The sequence below is a fragment of the Diplotaxodon limnothrissa genome, linkage group LG7, assembly GCF_057381915.1.
Source record: "Diplotaxodon limnothrissa isolate DT_005_m linkage group LG7, D_limnothrissa_male_GT1.1, whole genome shotgun sequence".
Classification (NCBI taxonomy): Eukaryota; Metazoa; Chordata; class Actinopteri; order Cichliformes; family Cichlidae; genus Diplotaxodon; species Diplotaxodon limnothrissa.
Window position 1 is genome coordinate 58,481,710 of NC_140602.1, and position 21,676 is coordinate 58,503,385.

A 21,676-nucleotide genomic window follows, 5' to 3' on the forward strand; every position below is an offset into this window, starting at 1 on the left:
TTCGATTTCCACCATAGAGTTTCAGCTGGATTGAAATCTGGACTGTTTCCTGGCCTTGTCACTGAATTATTTATGTGTCCAACACTAGACCTTTAACAAACAAAAGATAATAGCAACAAAAAATGACATCAAGCAAGAATTCACAAGACAAGTGAAATTAAAAAGGGAAATTAAAAAGGGAAATTAAAAGTGCGTCGGTGTCTCACTCCCATTTCTTCTTGTTGCATGTTGAAGCTCTACTTGGAACCTTGTTAAGATCCAATCACGCAAAATAGTATTTCTTTTTCCATTTTTCAAGTGGTCTTAATCTTTTGATTTGGACTGTATGTTGCACACATACATTAATGTAGTTTCATTAAACTTGAGTTAAAAACATATAATAATTCTGTCATTGTCTAGATTGTAAGCCTGAATAAACCTGTTGAAAAAAATACTCTGACCTAAGATTAGAGATCTTTTTTCCAAGCATGAAGTCACATTACTTTTTGTCTCTTTTCTTTCACATAGTACTACTTCATGGTCAATTTTGGCCACGATGGGCAGAAACCTCTAGAGATGCGAACAGAGGATGAGTTGGACTGCAATGAATGGGTGGGGGGCATCCAGCAGGCCAGGTATGAAGTGACAAGAGTTTTCACTCTTTTACAATGTTATAAAATATTGTAATTTATGTATTTTCATCTGTATACGACTTGATCTTTCTAATGGCTCCATACTGCAGTGGTTTAGATATTTCCTTGTAAGTGAAAGGTTTTTAGTTTAATTCCAGCCAGCGATTCAAATTTCCCTTGGTTGCATCAGGAAGGGCATGTAGCATAAAACTCTGAAAAATACCTGCTGTAGAGCAAGAGTGTGTTTATTTCCTGTTTTTATGCCTGTCTCATTTGTTCTGTATAGTGTCCTTGGGTATTTTAAAAGGCGCCTTTAAATAAAATGTATTATTATTAAGAGATGGGAAAGCCATGCAGCAAAGGGCTGCAGGTCAGACTCAATCCTGCATTGCTCCACTCAGGCCATGTAACATATGGTTACCAGCTCAACCACTGAGCTAAACCAGCACCAGACGGCTTTACCTGTCTAGCACTTAGAGTCCCCCGAGAGCAGCACTGCCCAGCCTTCTACCTTTCTACCTTTAAAACTCGCCTTCCAGCCAAATGGCTGGTAGGCTTTTAGCTAGGCTTTAGCTTCAGCCAAGTGGAAGCTAAATTGTCTAGTCATTCATATGTAAATTAGGTTGTTATCTGGGAATTCTGGAGGGGAGTGGGGGTGTGTGAATGAGGGGGTGGGGGAGCTGCTAAAAGCTGTGCACTTCCTTTTGTGTTTCATCTTGATGCATTCTCAATCATCCAGGGAAATAAATCTCTAAAAGTCACCAACTTGGAGTGTTTCAGTTTGCCATCTTAGGGAGAAATCAACACACATGGGTGTATGTCCTTCGTTGCTGAGATTTATTGATAAAAACAGTACAAAAAACCAACCATTTGTACACATATTTACAAATAATAATAAAAAGTGAGTGAGTACATTTCAACATTTTCAGCAATCACTCACAATCCTGGCACTGCCATGGTATCTGTAGTCTGCATTTACCACATGTGTATCTGTAGCAGTGAACACATCGCACAGTGGCATGATTGTTCTTGCATTTGTGTTTGACCTGACACATGGCTCTTTTTCCAGGGCTAGGTGTGGAGGGTTGTGCCCGAAGCAACTGTTCTTTTCTTGCCTTTTTCCCAGCTACATGAGAGTGAGCCAACTCTCTTGCAAGCTCCACCAGGAAGTCCACCCGTCTTTCCTTCGTCCCGGTGTATGCTTGATACAGCACATGTGCATTCAGTGCTGCCATGTCAATCATGTTGTAAAACACGGCAACTGGCCAGTGCCGTGTTCCTCTGCAGACAGTGTACTCCCGAACCATCTGGTCCATCACATCCACGCCACACTTTGTTTTGTTGTAAAGGGTGACAGTGTTTGGCTTCCTTTTGGTAGTGTTGGGAAGCTGGGAAGAAGGCAAGAAAAGAACAGTTGCTTTGGACACAACCCTCCACACCTAGCCCTGGAAAAAGAGCCATGTGTCAGGTCAAACACAAATGCAAGAACTATCATGCCACTGTGCGATGTGTTCACTGCTACAGATACACATGTGGTAAATGCAGACTACAGATACCATGGCAGTGCCAGGATTGTGAGTGATTGCTGAAAATGTTGAAATGTACTCACTCACTTTTTATTATTATTTGTAAATATGTGTACAAATGGTTGGTTTTTTGTACTGTTTTTATCAATAAATCTCAGCAACAAAGGACATACACCCATGTGTGTTGATTTCTCCCTAAGATGGCAAACTGAAACACTCCAAGTTGGTGACTTTTGGAGATTTATTTCCCTTGATGATTGAGAATGCATCAAGATGAAACACAAAAGGAAGTGCACAGCTTTTAGCAGCTCCCCCACACCCTCATTCACACACCCCCACTCCCCTCCAGAATTCTCATGTAACAACCTAATTTACATATGAATGACTAGCCAATTTAGCTTCCACTTGGCTGAAGCTAAAGCCTAGCTAAACACCTACCAGCCATTTGGCTGGAAGGCGAGTTTTAAAGGTAGAAAAGCCAAATGGCTGCTCTCGGGGGCTCTAAAGCCCTCTGATGCATGAATTATGAAAGCCTTGGTCAAGATTTTTTTCTTAAGTGCTTTTATTCTTCTCAGGACATGAAAAAAAATGTCCAACTCTTTTTTTCCCAAAAATAAGTTTTTTTTATAAAGTTATAAACTTGTCCACTCCAGTGGACTACATGCGCCCAAGCACTTAGCATGAAATACTGTGAATTTACTGTAAAAATTAATTACCTTGTGTTCTATTGTAAATATACAAACACTTGTTTGCTTGTATCCTTTGAAAAACATCTCAGCAATTTTTTTGGAACTTTCAACTCATAAGGCCCCAATGTTTAGACGTAAATAACAAAACCAATCAACAGTCCTAGCTGTGAATCCTACACCTGAATATGGCAAACTATCTCCAACAAGAGAAACATTTTTGAGTCTACACAGTTCTATAACGATGCAGGACAGTATTACCAAGCCCTTATTAGCATGCTGGAAGAAAACACAAACTGACACCTTAGTCTCTGCATCTCCGAACACTTCTATGTTCATCACAGCTAGGCTGTGTGAAAGTTTGCAAAGCATCCAGGGCACAATGGCACACAGCATTGCATGCAGATGTATTTGGTCTTCCGTGTGCACGCAACATCATGGCATCTGTTTGCATTTTTCACCTCGGTCAGTTGGGGCCAGTGATATCCTGTGGCAAACCTGACCTCACAGGCTACTTTGGTGACTGCTCTCCGCTTCACGGGTTGTGGGGTCCCACTGGGTCTTCCTCTTTTGCATTGCTGGAGGGTGAATCTCTTCTCCTGTTACTGACAGTTCTTTCCCATACAAGTTGGTGTTGTATGTTATATTATCAATTAGATCTGCTGGAAACAGATGTCTGAAGAAATCTATGAGATCCTTCCCCTCCACATTCAATTTCCACTCTCCTAGAAAAGGAGGCAAGTCTCCATCAAAGTCATTGTCTTGGACTTTCCAAATATTTTTGCGGGCTTGAGTATGGTCAGGTGCCATGTACCCATCTCCCACAGCTCCCTGATCATGCTGACCTTCCTCTTCATCATGCCCTTCATCGTTCTCACTTTCTGCATCCTGACTGTTTGTGTCTTCATCATCCGTAGCTCCTATGTCTCTGTTCTGCTCTGGCAGCCACTCATCATCACTGGACTTATCACTGAACTCATCATCACTGCACTCATCAATGAAATCATCATCACTGGAGCTGGATGGAATTTCCTGGACTATTCTGTACCCTGCCTTATTCTTTGCTGCATTTGAAGTCTACAAAATATGATAAAATAATTATTATAGTAACTCAAACTACAGCTGATCTGCACAAAAATATATATTTTAAATGAGTAGTTTATAAATGTAACAATTATATGCTTACTCATAACCAAAACAGTCCCAAAAAACAGTGAGACAATTTATGACTTATGTTAAAAAAAATATAGTGGGTAATGCATGATGTCCACTTCATTGGACACATGGTTCATCATAGTTTTCTACATATTAGACACAACAATTTCTTATTCCAAACAGATAATATCCTTCCCTAGATGTTACTGCATATCATCTTTTTTTTTTTTTTTACCTGTTGGGCTCTTTTAGCATAGAAGGATTGACAGGATATGCCAGCAGTGGTCGGCAGGGGTGACAGTTTGTCTGCCATCTTTGATTCAGAGGAAATTTACTTGCAGTTGCACTAACTGAACACTGAATTGACCTCAATGGAGCATGGCAGCAGAGAGCACTCTAGAGGCTAATATGCAGTTCCACCATAGAAACCAATGCATTAAAGAGATATGTACGTTTTAGTAGCTGTCCACTCCAGTGACCACTATGCATCAGAGGGCTAGGGTAGTTTTAGAGTCTCAACGTGAACCTTAAAGTAGATAACCCATAAGTAACGCGTAAAAAATTACATCTCACTAGTTTAGAAGATCTTTATTTTGTGGAAAAAAGCTTTTTTGCTCTATAAAAAAGCCAACTGTGAAGCTAAGAAGCCGTACTACTCCTCACTGATTGAAAAAAATAAGAAAAACCTTTCTCTCTAGCACTGAAGCCATGCTGGCCAAGAGTCAGAGCTCTGTTGGAACTTAACTAGTAATGACGTCATGAATTTCTTCAGAGGTTTTAACAGTTGCGAAAGAAATGACTCATAAACATCACACATACTATCTATACTATTGATACTAATTTTCTTTCCGCCTGATTGATACTGATTCTGATTCTGAGTTAACTTCAGTAATCATTTCCTCCAAACCATCAACGTGTCTGTTAGAGACCACTCCTTCATTACTGCTCAAAGTCTTACCATTGATTATTGTTTTAATCTTACATATGATATTATATCCATGACACAATATACTATAAGCCAAATGTAAGCACAAAAGTAGTCTAGGTATTAGTTTCCTTGAAAACTTGCACTAAAAGTATAAAATAACTGCTTAACACTTCAGTTTAACAACAACTAAAGTAACTTATCCTTGTAGTTCATCAGCAACCTGCATCCATCATGTAAGTACATAATTACTTTCTATCCACCATTTACTCGTCCAGTTATGGAGGGTAGCTTAATTCAATTCAATTCAAATTTATTTATGCAGCGCCAAATCACAACAACAGTCGCCTCAAGGCGCTTTATATTGTACAGTAGATCCTACAATAATAGATACAGAGAAAAACCCAACAATCATATGACCCCTATGAGCAAGCAGTTTCGCGACAGTGGGAAGGAAAAACTCCCTTTTAACAGGAAGAAACCTCCGGCAGAACCAGTCTCAGGGAGGGGCGGCCATCTGCTGCGACCGGTTGGGAGAGAGACAGAGATTAATAATAAGTACGATTCAATGCAGAGAGGTCTATTAACACATAGTGAGTGAGAAAGGTGACTGGAAAGGAAAAACTCAATGCATCATGGGAATCCCGAGCAGCCTACATCTATTGCAGCATAACTAAGGGAGGATTCAGGGTCACCTGATCCAGCCCTAACTATATGCTTTACCAAAAAGGAAAGTTTTAAGCCTAATCTTAAAAGTAGAGATAGTGTCTGTCTCCCGAATCCAAACTGGAAGCTGGTTCCACAGAAGAGGGGCCTGAAAACTGAAGGCTCTCCCTCCCATTCTACTTTTAAATACTCTAGGAACAACAAGTAGGCCTGCAGTGCGAGAGCAAAGTGCTCTAATAGGGTGATATGGTACTACAAGGTCATTAAGATAAGATGGGGCCTGATTATTTAAGACCTTGTATGTGAGGAGCAGGATTTTGAATTCAATTCTGGATTTAACAGGAAGCCAATGAAGGGAAGCCAAAACAGGAGAAATATGCTCTCTGTTTCTAGTCCCTGTCGGTACTCTTGCTGCAGCATTTTGGATTAGCTGAAGGCTTTTCAGGGAGTTTTTAGGACTTCCTGATAATAATGAATTACAGTCGTCCAGCCTGGAAGTAATAAATACATGAACTAGTTTTCCAGCATCACTCTGAGACAGGATATTTCTAATTTTAGAGATGTTGCGCAAATGGAAGAAAGCAGTCTTACATATTTGTTTAATATATGCATTGAAGGACATGTCCTGGTCAAAAATGACTCCAAGGTTCCTCACAGTTTTACAGCTTAGTCAGTGCGAGTGAGATTCGGAGAACCTCAAAAAGTAAAGTGTGCTGTTAGCACAATTCAGTGGAATTCTGAGGTGTGCAGAATAGAGAATAGAGACTGGACTGTCCCCCCTCTCTGTTCCTGAGAGAAATGTTGTCTTTCTTTCTAGGTATTATTGTTTTGTGTTTTGGATCAAATGAAGGCATTTCAGGGATGAAGACATTTCTTATAATGTTAGGTGTAACATAATACTGCAGAAGTTACTCTTGATACTTCTGGTACATTTTGATGGTAAAACTGACAACACAGGGCCTTTATTTGTAATGAAATATGTATGTACATGATAATGCTGTTTGTTTCACTACCTTCCACTACAATGAAAATCTTTTCTTTCTTATTATCTTGTAGTAAAAATGTTCCACAATTTCATCTTGTTGTTCCTACACTTTTTGTGAGAAAATGTGCTGTGCTGAAAAGTGCGACTCAAACTCTACCTTCTGCTCTTTTTGTGTGTTTATGCAGATTTGACACTACTACCTCATGTTGTTCCATATTTGTTTAACATGCCTGTGTGCATTTGTGTGCAAGTGTGTGTTCTTTCTGCTCGCAGCGGTTCACATTTAGGTCACACTGGTGCTGTAGTGCTGCATGGTTACATCACAGACTTGATCTCGTAACTCGACCTCTGTTTTTCTCTGGTCTCACTTTCTGTGTCTTTCCTATTTTTAGTGTAACATTCAGTAGAAAGTATGCCTCTACTTGCCCACAATGACATATTACTGCAGGTGTCAATAATATCAGGTTACTGCCTGATCATTCGTTTAAGTCTATAACTAAAACAAATTGGCACACAAAGCTCTCTGTACATGTTAAATTACCACACTAACCGACTTCAGTACTGTCCTCCTGTGCTCCTTTTAGCTACTCTGGTATCATCATTGAACGTGACATCCTGATGCAGAAGTACATCCATCTGGACCAGATCATGGAGACTGAGAAGGTTGCAGCCAATCAGCTTCGTACTCAGCTGGAGGACCAGGACACAGAGATTGAGAGGCTCAAAGCAGAAGTATGCATGAGTGCATCTGCATGGCTACATAAATGCACATACTGTCACACACAGGCACCCACATGCACTCTAAAATCAAAGCATGCAGATTCCTAAATTAAATCACAGCAGGACTCCACTGATTCTGGGGCCTATTATTTGGGATTTTTCTTTTTTTTACCTTTTAAAATGTTCCCATGAATGTTTTATATTTTGTTATATTTTGCACATTTTTTCATATGGACGCTGTTGTTGTGTTGTTGCAGATTACAGTATTGAACAAAGCCAAGGAAAGGATGCAGCCGCACCAGAACAACCAAGACGAGGAAGACCCCGATATTAAAAAAATTAAAATGGTAAAGAATTGTAACTGCATATTAAAATGTAGAGAGACAAGGTTGTGAGAGAAACTTAGTGTGCAATGGCTATACAGGTGCAGAGTTTCATGCGTGGCTGGCTGTGTCGGAGGAAGTGGAAAATCATTGTCCAGGACTATATCTGTTCCCCTCACGCTGAGAGCATGAGGAAGAGGAACCATATTGTGTTCAACATGGTGGAAGCAGAGACAGAATACGTGCAGCAGCTTTCCATCCTGGTGAATTGCTTCCTTAGGCCGCTCCGCATGGCTGCCAGTTCCAAGAAACCTCCCATTCGCCATGATGATGTTAGCAGCATCTTCCTCAACAGGTGCAACTCTCTTTTTTTTGTTTTGCGTAACTTTTCACACAAATCCTGTATTTCAGCTGTTTGTAATAGTTTATAATAAAGTTTGTAATAAACTATATACTAGATATAAAATACTGATGTCACACATCAATTTCTGAACAAATATGAGAATGTAGTAAGTCATCAGCTAACACTTGCCAGCCTGGTTAGCAAACGGCTTCTATAAACTGTCTAGGTGTAACGCACCAAACCTAGATCCTTCTTGCGGCCTTCCTGGCCTTATAGTTATACTACTAAACTTATTCTTGGTGAATTGAACTCACTCCTCTCTCTCTCTCTCTCTCTCTCTCTCTCTCCCTCTCCCTCTCTTTCGCTATGAAGTGAGACCATCATGTTTCTGCATGAAATCTTCCATCAAGGTCTGAAGGCCCGAATTGCCAACTGGCCTACTCTAGTTCTGGGTGAGTGTTTCCAAGCTTACACTTTTTTTAACATAAGCTGTGGTCAGAAGGTTCTACTACTACATGTATAGAGACAAAAAAAAAACAACAAAAAAAAAAAACCACACCTCTGATTTACATGTAGCTCATCTCCTTGTATATCAAAGCTTCCAGTGGAGCTTTCTGACTGCTTGCATAGAACAGGGTGGTCTGTGGAAGTAGACTAGAGTGGTACATGATAAATGAACTGGTTCTTTTCTGCACTTCCTGGGTAGTCAACAAGTTGCTTCATTCAGTCAAGCACTTTTTTAATGCAAGTGCTTTTTGTCTAACATTCACACAAACATTCATATGTCCAATGGATGCACTGAAGAGCAACTTAGGAATGGCATCTTGCCCAGGAATATTTGGCATGTAGACTGCAGCAGTGTCAGGGATTGAACCACCAACCTCCTAATTAGTAGATGACTTACTCAACCTCCTGAGCTACAGCCACCCCAAGTTGCTGTCTGAAATCTTGATTGGATAGAAGGCACGTGGGTAGAAAAAGCATGGAAAAAAGTGCCGGTGTTAATGGGTGAGTTAGACATGTTGTATATATTTGAGTGGTAGAGTAGAAAGTGCTGTACAAGAATCTCTCCATTTTTCATTTACGATGGTCAAGGCTAATGATGAGAACTGAGTTTCTGACAGCAAGACAGAAAACAAATAGAAGTTTTAAGTTTGGAAACATGAAGCCAGCAGGAGCTTTCACCGGGAGCGTGTTAATGGTTTCTTTGTTAGATTCACTGGGTTGTTCACCATTAATGGATGCAAACTTCTACTATTACATCCTAAGGCATCTGAGGAAGAGCTTTTGGTGCAAATGAACTAAAGTGCAGCATGTGTCATCAGGTGCCTGCTCATAGCATATCAAAGGAGCAGGATTATTTGCAAAGTTTTTTTTTTAGGTGAATGCAAAATTAGATTGTTTAATGGATTTTTGTTTTGGTCAGAATGGGACAAACAGGGATCGATCTGCAAATTAGCAGAAGACATGGGATTGATGCAGGAATGCTTGAACAGATAACTTGAAAGGGAGATCAACCAAACTGATCACTTTATCAGGTGTGCCTGTCTAGTTGTGGGTTGGACCTACGCTTGCCTTCAGAACTTCCTTAATTCTTCATGGCAGTGATTCAACAAAGTGCTGGAATTCCTCTGAGATTTTCACATTTACACAATAGCAGCATGCAGCTGGTTGCACGTTTCCCGTTTTCACCAAATCCCGAAGGTGGTCTATTGGACTGAGATCTGGTGATTGTGGAGGCCATTTCTAGTACATTGAACTAAACATGTAATGTGATGGGATGAACAGGGTTACCAAAAGTACTGAAGCAGGCTGTGGTCCTAAGGAGCCCACAGTGTGCCAAGAAACCATCCTGAACACCACCATCATCAGCCTGAACATGGCACATGATAGATGGCAGGACAGATGGCCTGTGTGAATTGTGGGCTCACTTTCTTGTTCTTCACTGACAAGACTAACACCCAGTATGGTTTTCTGCTGCTGTAGATCATCTGCTTCAAGGTTTGATGTGTTGTGTGTTCAGATTTCAGAAATACCTTGTTTGTAACAAGGTGAGTTACTGTCGCCTTACTATCAGTTTGAAGCTGTCTGGCCATTCTATTCTGAAGTCATCAACAAGATATTTTTGCATCGCGCCAGATATGTTCTCCACTGGCCATTTTCCATGAACCCTAGACATTGTTATGTAGAACAATATCAGTGCATCAGCAGTGTGTGAAATACTCAAAGCAGCCTGTTTGCAGACAATAATCATACCACGCATCAAGTCACTTAAATCTTGCTTATTCAATACATTGTTTGAATTTAGCAGGTCTTCTTGACCATGGTCACGTTGATAAATGCACTGAATTGCTGCATTATGATTTGTATGAAGTAGATTAGGGGTGCAATGATATTCGTATCGATATTGAACCGTTCGATACAGTGCTTTCGGTTCGGTACGCATATGTATCGAACAATACAACATTTGTAATTTATTTTATCAATTTTCCTTCTGACGATGCTGTCTGTGTTGAGCACTCAGTGAATCTGTGTTCGACTACTCCGCCTAGGCTGCACTGTCCAGCGCAGATCCAGTGAGCGCTCAACACAGACAGCATAGTCAGAAGGAAGAGCGCAGGGCACCTCCCCCACCCTCATTCAGATCTGGCGTTTGGAATTATTTTGGTTTTCATGTGACGTATGACCCTGAAGGTAAGCGAGTCATGGACTAAAGTAAAACAGTATGTTGGATGTGCCATGCAATGCTCAATTACATTGGTGTGAACTAGTGTGCTAGCGCAGTTAGCTCGTTAACGTGTTGGCCGTCTAGCCCCATGCACAGAGCGATCGGCGGTAGCTCGTTAACGGAGATTTGCCGTGTTGTGGCGTTAAGGTCATTTCAACGAGATTAACCTGAAAGCACTAGTGGGAACACAACGAATATGACTGCACATTTACGCCGACATCATCCTAGTGCAAAGACAAGTGGAAGCAGACAAAAAAAAGCAAGCATGCTACTAACTTTAGCCGAGTCATTTAGACAGCTGTTAGCACATGATTCTCCTTATGCTGCTGAGAATATAGCCCAGAAGAAGCGGATAGTATAGCTTTTATTTTGGAAAGAGCCATTTCTCTGTAATAAACTCTCTTTTCCAAAGATGAGTGATTCCTCAATCAGATACAGGGCTTGCAATATCGCTAGCCCGACGTCCCGGAGCTAGCGATTTTTTCAGTTGGGCTACCAAAATCTATCTCTGCCCTGCCCGTCGGGCTATTGTAGGAAAAATATATGTCAATGCTTTTGCATTCTTTCAGAAATGTAGCTGGGTAATTATGTCATTGGCATCGGTGAGCCACTGTCAATATGTGACATATTGAAGTCGCGTTTGAATTTGCGCTCGTTTTTTTGCTTTCACTTTGCAATCGTGCGAACTGTGTATAGAGAGCGACAGTACTGATCTGTGAGTGATGATAATTTGTGCACCAATTCCTCTGACATCGTCTTATTAATCGTTAGCTTACTATGCAAACATGACAAGTGAAATCTCCCGCAGCAAGCTTAAACATGTGAGAGGTTGATCGCACAGAGAATCGCTGAGCTTATGTGAGTGAGTGTGTAAAAGCATTTCAGTTCTGCTGAGCCAAATAAGACAGGTCAGGGTGAAGAAGTGACAGCCAAAGAAAAGCTTACCACAAAACGGAGAAGTTATGACAAATCAGACTATAAGGCAAAAAGAAAGTGCAGCTTTATGGTTTCATGGACAAAAGAATTTCTGTGGCTGCGATATGACGAGCTAAATAACCAGGGCTGCACATAAGTGGTCCGCAGGTGCGCATTCGCTGTCAAAATAAAAAACACGCACAAGGGTTAGGGTTAAATTTAAAAACTGTACTTTTGAGTTAAAATATATATTTATAATTTTAATAAATGACAAATTAAAAAGGCATGAACATTTTTTTGTATCGAAAAAATATCGAACCGTGACACCAAAGTATCGAACCGAACCGAACCGTGAATTTTGTGTATCGTTGCACCCCTAAAGTAGATATGTGTGGGCCACAAATAAAGTGGCCCATTATTATAAATCACTTGTTTTTTTGCTTTTTATAGTAGAACAACCTTTTGATAATACATTGTGTAGTATGCAGTATGCAAGACCTGAACTCTTCAATGGCATGCATTTTAAGTTCTCTTTGATATTTGGACATATTGGGACATGATGAATGTAAAAACAAAGAATTACAAGATTTTTTTTTCTACCCGATTTTTGTTTCTGAGAAAAATGAGATCCACAATTGAGGGCATTTGTTTTAAATTTCGATAGAACAGTGGCAGTATAATGTCCTCGTAAGTGGATAGCATGCCCTTGTAGAGCAAAATTTAGTATTTGGGTCTAGACAACCCAAAATGTGATGTCCACCACATGTGGACGCCAGGTCCTAGGAGGTTAAATATACATCTTGGATTTTTACATGTGATCTTCTTTTTTTTTTAAGCTTAATAAAATCTAGAAAACCTTCAATGATGTTGTCTTTTAAACTTCTTTTTGACACCCAGCGGACCTGTTTGACATTCTACTGCCGATGCTGAACATTTACCAGGAGTTTGTGCGTAACCACCAGTACAGTCTTCAGGTGCTGGCAAACTGTAAACAGAACAGAGACTTTGACAAGCTGCTGAAACAGTATGAATCCAACGCAGCCTGCGAGGGTCGGATGCTGGAGACATTCCTCACTTATCCAATGCTTCAGGTACTTTTTACATTAAACAATGTAATCCATTAGCTGCTGTTATAAAAACTATGTAATATGCTTAACTGTAAGGCTTAATAATTTGCAACAAACACTGATGATACAATAAATAAAGACAGCGTTATATAGTCAAAGTATAATATTTAGTCATATAACATGGTTACTTTTAAATGCCTTGACCTGATATATTTGCCCTCATATACTGATATACTGTGTATGAGCTCAAATGGCAGGATAGTAAATTTATTTGCATTAATCTAAATAACTTTGTTTTTTCGTCATTCAAAGATCTCTAATATCTTCGTTTCAGTCTGTGGTGGGGCGTGGTCTGCAGTGCCACTGCAGGGGAGGCAGACACCTGAGCGGCATCTGCAATCACGCCTCGTCGGCTTAAAGGCTGAACTAGGTCCTGCAGTGTTGGTGTTGTTGTGTGTGGCTGCAAAGCTGCAGCCGTCTGAAGTGTATTGCAACCGTATTAATAATAGATGCTGAAAAGCATGAGTACATGGTTTGGTCTGTGGTGGATCTTTCACACAGTCTCTTATTTAAAAAGTTAATTTCCCATTCGGAACTTTTTTGGAATAGCTTGGATGGGATTTCATCGTTTAACCATTTACAATTAATTCTTATAGAAGTGCTGTGTGTATTTCACAAATAGTCACATGGGGTTTTTTTACATTTTAGATTCCCCGTTACATCAGAACTCTCCACGAGCTGCTGGCGCACACACCTCATGAGCATGTGGAGCGCAAGAGTCTTGAGTTTGCCAAATCCAAACTGGAGGAACTGTCAAAGTGAGTGTGTGCTTATGAATACAGTTTAAGAAAATGATTGTATTGATTAAATACTCAGACTGTTGTTGAATAATAATAATAATAAAAAAAATATGGTTAGCTTGAATCAGTTATTTGGTTTCTGAGGTTTATATGAACCACATAAACATGAGTTACCAGTGTTCTGCTTAAAATTGGCTTCACCTGCAGCACATAACTGCCTCAATAGCCTCAGTACTGATGTAGTACATGAAAAGTGACAGTGCACTAGACTAGAGCGTGCAAAAAAAAAAGAAGAGATAAAAACAACAACAGTGTTTGAAAAGTAGTGAAAGTTCTTAAACTCTTCATTATATAGAAACAATTACCCCATATTAGATTTCATATCATATTAGAAACAAAGTGGCTATTGAAAGGAGAACGGTAAAGATTTTATGCTGGCAATAATTAGGTGGAAAATGAAATGAAAGACAAGTATCTACCAAGCTACTTAAGTGAAATGGCAACACGCCATCTAACAGAAGTTAAGCAATCTCTAGATGTTGTTTAAGTAGTAGGAGTACTGTGAGTCATGTTGTTGCTTTAAAAAGTTACATTTCTCAGAACAAGAATGCTATTTTAAGACATTGTTTTAATCCTGAGAGCAGTGTATTGAAAGGTAATGGTTTGCAATTATTCTTTAAAAACTGCAAAATGGGAATCTGCAGGTTTAAATTTTGTGAGAGAAACCCATATATTTCTGATTTATCAGACACCTCCAAAGAAGCAGCGTGTGAAGTGCATGCTGATGATGTAGCCAGTAATATAACAGCAAAACCTTCTAGGAAAAAAAAATAAACCCACAAACTGTATCAGTGTGTTCCTCGTAAGTAAACTATGGAATAATTATTCAATACTTATAGATCAGAAATAAATTAATTTAAAAGTTTGGGAGTAATACTTGGGCCAGGCAACCAAATCAACAATGTCAAGCTACAAACAAGCTTTAAAAACATTTTGGATTAGAAACCAGTCATTTTTAATTTTGGAGGTTTATATGTTAAGCTTTGATGGATGTCTGGCTGTGTAATCTTTGGACTTCTATGAAATTGCTGTAGGCAAACCTGAGTTCGTGGATCGAATTAGGTTGATGTCTACTCTTCGTTATAGTCAGCTTTCAACAGGCTTTAGGTGTAATGGTCTGTGTGCAGCAGGCAGGAGTAGAGGACCCAAAATGCAGATTTCTGGAGGCAAACATGGAGGCACAGCAAAAAAACCCAAAACGCTGACTAAACTGAGAAAACAAATAACTAGCAGCCAGGCTGGCAGACACAACACACGGCAGAGAATGATGGCAATCATAGATAAATCAAGGAAAACAGAGGGCTTAAATACAGAGAGTGATAACGAGGGAAATTAGACACAGGAGGAGAGCACAGCTGGGAGTAATCGAACATGACAAGACCAAGGGGAAGCAAAACTGAAAATATTAACATGGGACGTAGAATGGCGATGCAGACCTGACACTGAGATAGAGACATGAAAAAGGCATAACACTGAATAAAGGAAAGGCATATTAAACAGAACCTAAGACTGGAAATCAGGAGATACTAAAGAACTTAGGGCGCTAGAAATATAAACAAACAAAATAAAAACTAGACCTAGGCACACTAACATTAGCCATGAAGGAAAATATTTTTAAAGAGCATGACTAGCAGACCAGGGCCCTGTGCTTCGTACGTCGCTTACTACATCCAAGATCAAATGAAACATCCAAGACCAAATCATCGCGCTAACTCTGAGCTCGCTATTCCGGTTCCCCGAACACACCTGTTGTTGACGATTAGTATAGCTGGATGAAGTAATGTGAGATCACTGGGTGGCCCAACAGGGGCTACGCATCGATAGTAGAAACATTGATCGGCAACCCTTTGATTGGTCGGCGAAAATGTCGAAGGAGCGCGCTCGGTATTTTTCGGCAGCAGAGCAAGAACTCTTGAGTGAGGGATTTCAGGAGTTTCAGAGTTTAATTAAAACGCAAGGGAACACTGCAAAGGCTGCAAAAGCAAGGAGAGAGGGCTGGCAGAAAGTTGCTGACAAATCAAACTCGTAAGTAATTCAATAATAACAATAATAATGGAGTGGATTTATATAGCGCTTTTCAAGGCACCCAAAGCGCTTTACAATGCCACTATTCATTCACTCTCACATTCACACACTGGTGGAGGCAGCTACGGTTGTAGCCACAGCTGCCCTGGGGCAGACTGACAGAAGCCAGGCTGCCATATTGCGCCATCGGCCCCTCTGGCCAACACCAGTAGGCGGTAGGGTAGATTTATAATATCACACCATATTATCCAATATTATATTACATTATATTATATTATAATATGTTATATTATATCCCCTTTCACATTAGAGCCACAACAGGACCCACTAGAACATGGGAACAAGTAAAAGTGAAATATAAGAATATTCTACAGAATGGTAATATTTATCACTTATATTGCTTGTCGTCTCTTGGAAAGAGACCCTGGAATACTCTGTTTGTTGTTCATAACAGCAACCAAGAAAAGGGCAGAGCAAAAAAAAAAGACAGGTGGTGGTCCTGCACCCCCTCGTCAACAAGTTGGTTAAGTAAATAATACCCTCACGGGAAAATCGATATCTCTCTATGAGCACACTGTCGCGCTGAGCTAAAGGATCCTGTCTGTCCCGCAATATACGCTGAATTCTGAGGACTCTCCTTATCAATCTTGCACCTTCCGCAATGGGTTGCTCGCGTAAACGGACAGGATATGACTGCGACAGACTTCCCAAATCCACCTTCGCTTTTATAGCCGTGGTCTCTCATCTTGATTACACGAAGTAATTTACAATTACTACTCTGAAATATGAATTACATCTGTAATAATCACATACATGTAATAGAATGTTAATAGTACATTTCCCTTTTTTAGGGAATGACCTGTATGTATCTGTGTGAAATCAATAAAAGGATCAAGTGCTGCATTATCTTTAGTTACATTGATGTTATTTATTTATGGTGAAACAGTGGTGGAATATCGCTGTTGCTTTCGTATGAATGACGCGGATATACCTGCGTGGCCGCGATCTAATCCTGTTTACATAAAGTAAACCTGCTCCCCAGCAGGTTTACGCTTACGGCTCTGTTGCTATGACAGCAAGTCCCGGATGGGCTTCGGGGAACCGAACGATCCAGGATCACGCGAAATCGTCAACAATCTCATCCAGCTAACTCACTTAGCGCGGTACGAAGAACAGGCCCCAGAACATCCATTGTCCATCCATCATTGTTTGTTTTGGCAGGATGATACATGATGAAGTCAGCGACACAGAGAACATCAGGAAGAATTTGGCCATTGAAAGGATGATTGTAGAGGGCTGTGACATCCTTTTAGACACAAGTCAAACTTTCGTCAGACAAGGTGAGCTTCTGTCTTTGTATTTCATGCTTTACCAAGTCATGTTATTCCAGTTCTTAATCAGTTTACTCATTCTCATTGTTTGTGGGCAGGTTCTCTCATCCATTTACCATCCAGCAGTGAACGGGGTGTTCTCAGTAAGGTGCGCCTGGGCTCTCTCTCACTGAGGAAGGAAGGAGAGCGACAATGTTTTCTCTTTACCAAACACTTCCTCATCTGTACCCGAACATCGGGAGGGAAGCTTCACTTGCTCAAGGTCAGCTTCACCTGTTCACAACTTTGCATTTTATTTATTCAGTGGGCAGTGCCCTTTGGTTTGAAAACTCTTTGCTAAGGTAGACCTAACCAGCACTGATGCATTAAAAGTTTTAAACCACTAAGCATAATATCAAAAATAAAACAATAGTAAAAGCCAACTGGTGGTCTTTAAAGGTTCAACAATTATACCATTTTTCAAGGTTAAAATGAGCAAAATCAAAATGAAAACTAAAAGGAACCATCTTGGTTCCATTGTGGTTAGCATGTTCATGAATATTATTTCCCATCAAAGCAGAAAACTTGAATGCCTTCCTTGCTCTGTTTTTGCATCAGCACACACAAAAGATAACGGTCTTGTGATTTAAGATAATAGGGAAAAATATTAAAGGAAACATATGCTAATTCCCATCTCAACATTTTTATTATTGGAATCTTCCATGATTCATACTTCAAAATATTTTTAACTCACACCAGGCTTTGGTGTAGCCCCTCAGTTTGCTATCTGTCTGATACAAACCATATCTATATGATCCAAGCCACAGACTTCTAGTAAATGGTCGGTATTTATATAGCGCTTTACTAGTCCCTGAGGAAAGTGCTTTACACTGTCCAAGTCGGGGCTCGAACCGGCAACCTTCCGATTACAAGGCGAACTCCCAAATCTTGAGCCACGATCGCCTTCTCTGTTAGTTGCAGAGAACACAAGGATGTCTCTAAGTGCACATTGTACCAGGACATGTTAGTTCGCAGGTTGATGATTAATATTGTAATTGCATCATCAGATTTGCAGCTGCATGTTCTGGACACTTGGGTGAAGAGAGGAGCTGTGGTGGTGAGTTGGATCAGGTGATGGGGGAGGATGCTGGACAGACCTGGCACACCCAAACATATTGTGAGGGTGTGTTGGGAACGCCTGGCAGAGGCCCTGATCTGTGAGATCTATAACTCCCACCTCCTGCTGAACTTCAAAAGCATTCCAAGGGAGGCTGGGGACATTGAGTCCAAATGGACATTGTTCAGCACCTCCATTGCTGAGGCTGTAGCAAGGAGCTGTGGCTGCAAGGTGGTTGGTCCCTGCCATGGTGATTTTGGCCAAACCAGTGGGGTTCTGGAAATACTGTCTGGAGCTATGGGGCAGCGTCTCTGATTTGGCAGACTGGGGTGGTGGTTCCTCTCTTTAAGAAGGGAGACCAGAGGATCTGCTCCAACTATAGGGGTTCACACTACTCAGCCTCTCTTGGAAGGTCTATGCCACCGTACTAGAGAAGAGAGGATGTAGATTAGTTGAACTTTGAATACAGGAGGAACAATCCAGTTTTTGTCCTGGATGCAGTACACTGGACCAGCTCTTTATCCTTTCAAGGATATTTGAGGAATATTTGAGGAAATGTTAAAAACAGCAATCAGCTGCTTCCTAATTTTTTATTTAGAAATGTTCATATTATAATATTAACGATTATTTTGAATTTTTACTTTGCTTTTCCCTCTTCCTTTGGGAAATATTCTTCTAAATAAAAAATGACATAACTAACTTAAGCTGTGTTTTCTCTTCCAATAACAGCAGGGAGGAATGTTGTCCCTGATCGAGTGTACTCTGATTGAGGAACTGGATGCCACTGATGAAGACTGTGAGTGTCTTTCTTCAGTCATTATTTCCTTTTTCCATGCATAATAGCTCAACTGAGGTGCGACTAATGTTTTGGTTTGTTGTTTGTTATTTCCGACAATGCAGCAAGTCAAGGATTTAACCATCTGGAGTTTAAAATTGTGGTTGAGCCTCCTGATGGTCAGTCCTTCTCCATTGTTCTCCTGGCTCCTTCCCGCCAGGAGAAAGCTGCCTGGACAAGTGATATCAGCCAGGTAAGAAGTCAATGGTACAAAGATGGAATTGAATTTACCTACCTGTGGCAAGGTTTCATGCTTTTTTTCTGCTTTGTGTTTTAGTGCATTGATAATATCCGATGCAACGGCCTGATGACAAGCGTGTTTGAGGAAAACTCCAAAGTTTCTGTGCCACACATGATCAAGTAAGAAAAAATGAGTGAAAAAGTGCAGTATAAATAACTACAGTCGTAGTTGGAAGTTTATATATTTGTCATGGTCATAAAAAGAAGAATTGGTTGTACAACTCTGAATTTATTTTGGGAGTTTAACAATGTTAGAACTACTTCAAAGAAAGTTTCACTAACGCTGGCTAACAGCAAAAACAGAAGCACTTGTCCGATAGAAAAGTTCAGTATATGCTCAACAATTCACCTCAGTATTGCTACCACTGAATGGAAGTGAACTTAACTGAGTCATTGACTCATATTGGACTTCTTTCACAAAGATTTACCAGAGCCAGTTTTATAGGGGGAAAAGCCTATACTTTGTTGACTGCAGTTTGCAATCTTACAGAATCTAGCAGTGAGATGTTGTATCTTTAAATTAACAGTACTGTGCTAAAGTTTTGAACCATTCCTGATTTCTTAAGATTTGCAATGACAATTGAAATAGAATATGGGATGAACCAGACTTTCACGTCATCATGTAGTATATTCTTAACATCCTCAAGAGGACATCCTGGGCTTTCTATTGATGCCACATTTGTGGGGGTTGGGGTACCAACGCATATGAACTCTGTTTTAACAATAACAGGAATTGCAGTTTTTTTTTTTTAAGTGATCATCGTTTTCAGATATTGTGATTCTATTGCTAAAAATCTGATTGTTTCTTCAATTTGAGAGCCTAAACTTTGTTTTGGTAGGATTTCAGAAATAGGGTAATAGAGGAAAGGGTGAAATTGTGGTAGGAGACCCAGACCCAGAGCTGTCAAGAGATGTTGTGAAGGAAGGCCAGACATTAGAACTGGAAGGTGAAACACTCTGGAGAAGACCAGTTTTTGAGGCACCCAGGTTGCAGTCTAGGGCTCTGAAGGTTTTAGACATGTTTAGAAAGGGAAATAAGAACTTGTTAATTCCAATTCACACACTCTTATCTTCCAGAGCTGTCCTTGTCCATATCAACCTAGGAGGTTTTCATTTTGCCCAAGCTCACTGTCCTCAAAATCTGGCATGTCTTCCTCTGAACTTTCACCTCTGCTGTAATGTCTGGCCTTCCTTCACCTCACCTCCTGATAGCACTAAGTATGACTCCCTTCGACTGTTCTACATAAAATCCTATGTGCCTGACTTAGTCCTCTGTTATACCATCCGTGGTCATTGTCAGTGCCGTGGGTGACATGACCTAACAACCCAGGTTAAGATGAATATTAGGTATGGACATTAATAAAAAAGTTATTCGTTAAAATATATGTTTTAGTGTTCCGTTTTGTTTTCATCATCTAACTGTTTTAATATTCAGTGAATGGAAATTTTACCAGAAATGCTGGAGAACAGCCTGCAGCATCTGTTGTAGTTTTCAAGAAGTCTCACACGTCTCCTGAGCAATCCCAGCTTATTCTTCTTTGACAAATCTGCCAAGCAGATACAGATTTGATGGTCTCTCCTCTCCCTTCCTGTGCAGGGTTCTAGAGATAGTCTTCTTCAAAACTACAATTCCCAACTTGGCTAAATTACTCACTAGTGTCTTGGCAGTTGTTATGGGGTCTTTAGGCACATCTAAGTTTTCTTTCGCTTCCAACTTCTGAACAAACAGAACAGCTTGTCATCTCTCAAAAGCAGCACATATATTATCAACTACAGATCCTATGAAAGATAATATATGGTTTAAGCTGCTGCTACATGCTGGGTGTTTTTCTGGTGGAAAAAGTCAGTCTGTGCAGCTGCATATGGGAGAACACCAGGGCTGCACAACACTATGGCTGATTAACCCCCCTAAACATCCATCCATCCATCCATCTTCATCCGCTTTATCCGGGGCCGGGTCGCGGGGGCAGCAGCCTAAGCAAAGACACTCCCCTAAACATTCTGATTTAACCTGACTGTGGTATTTTCTTTCTGAAGGTCTGATGCTCGACTGCATAAAGACGATGTTGACATTTGCTTCTCAAAAACGCTCAACTCCTGCAAAGTCCCGCAGATCCGATACGCCAGTGTGGAGCGCTTGCTAGAGCGTCTGACAGACCTGCGCTTCCTCTCCATAGATTTCCTCAACACATTCCTCCACACTTACAGGATCTTCACCACAGCTACTGTGGTCATCGACAAGCTGGCTGACATCTATAAGAAGCCGTTCACCTCCATACCTGTAAGGTACATGTCATCATTTGTAACAGGCATCCAAATATTCATGAATCCTCTATGTATTTCCCCCCCTTCATGTTTAGCACGTATAGCTGCCTGCAGCACGTCTTTCCATTTCCACATTTTGTGTTGCTCCTTTCATCCTCCTCATTCCTTCCTTTTTCCATGCTCTTTTTGTTCTGTCACTGCCCCAGAATTGAGCAACATTCATGTGACCGTCTGTCCATCATGTCACTCTGTCCTGACTACAGTCTGAAGATCACACAACTTGCACTGGACCAGTCCAAGTAAAGACCCTCAGTAGGACTGATGAATCATTTGAGTGTGTTCTTGTCAAGCACTGCACATCAGCTAGTTTCCTT

At 40.5% G+C, this 21,676-nt stretch overlaps 1 protein-coding gene across 3 annotated transcripts in view; it reads left to right on the plus strand.

Annotated features, from left to right (window-relative positions):
• The window catches only part of rasgrf2a (Ras protein-specific guanine nucleotide-releasing factor 2a), a 48,155-nt gene that overhangs the window by 8,224 nt on the left and 18,255 nt on the right, over positions 1–21,676 (plus strand). For 2 of the 3 annotated variants that reach the window (XM_085358546.1, XM_085358548.1), the window contains exons 2-15: positions 508–614; positions 7,139–7,286; positions 7,532–7,621; positions 7,699–7,952; positions 8,313–8,392; positions 12,481–12,674; positions 13,359–13,468; positions 16,757–16,875; positions 16,965–17,128; positions 18,692–18,758; positions 18,854–18,990; positions 19,075–19,157; positions 21,075–21,323; positions 21,509–21,601. In XM_085358546.1, coding sequence (XP_085214672.1) covers positions 508–614; positions 7,139–7,286; positions 7,532–7,621; positions 7,699–7,952; positions 8,313–8,392; positions 12,481–12,674; positions 13,359–13,468; positions 16,757–16,875; positions 16,965–17,128; positions 18,692–18,758; positions 18,854–18,990; positions 19,075–19,157; positions 21,075–21,323; positions 21,509–21,601 — 1,895 coding nt within the window. The remainder of the gene's footprint in view (positions 1–507; positions 615–7,138; positions 7,287–7,531; positions 7,622–7,698; positions 7,953–8,312; positions 8,393–12,480; positions 12,675–13,358; positions 13,469–16,756; positions 16,876–16,964; positions 17,129–18,691; positions 18,759–18,853; positions 18,991–19,074; positions 19,158–21,074; positions 21,324–21,508; positions 21,602–21,676) is intronic. The other variant, XM_085358549.1, reaches the window with a different exon arrangement.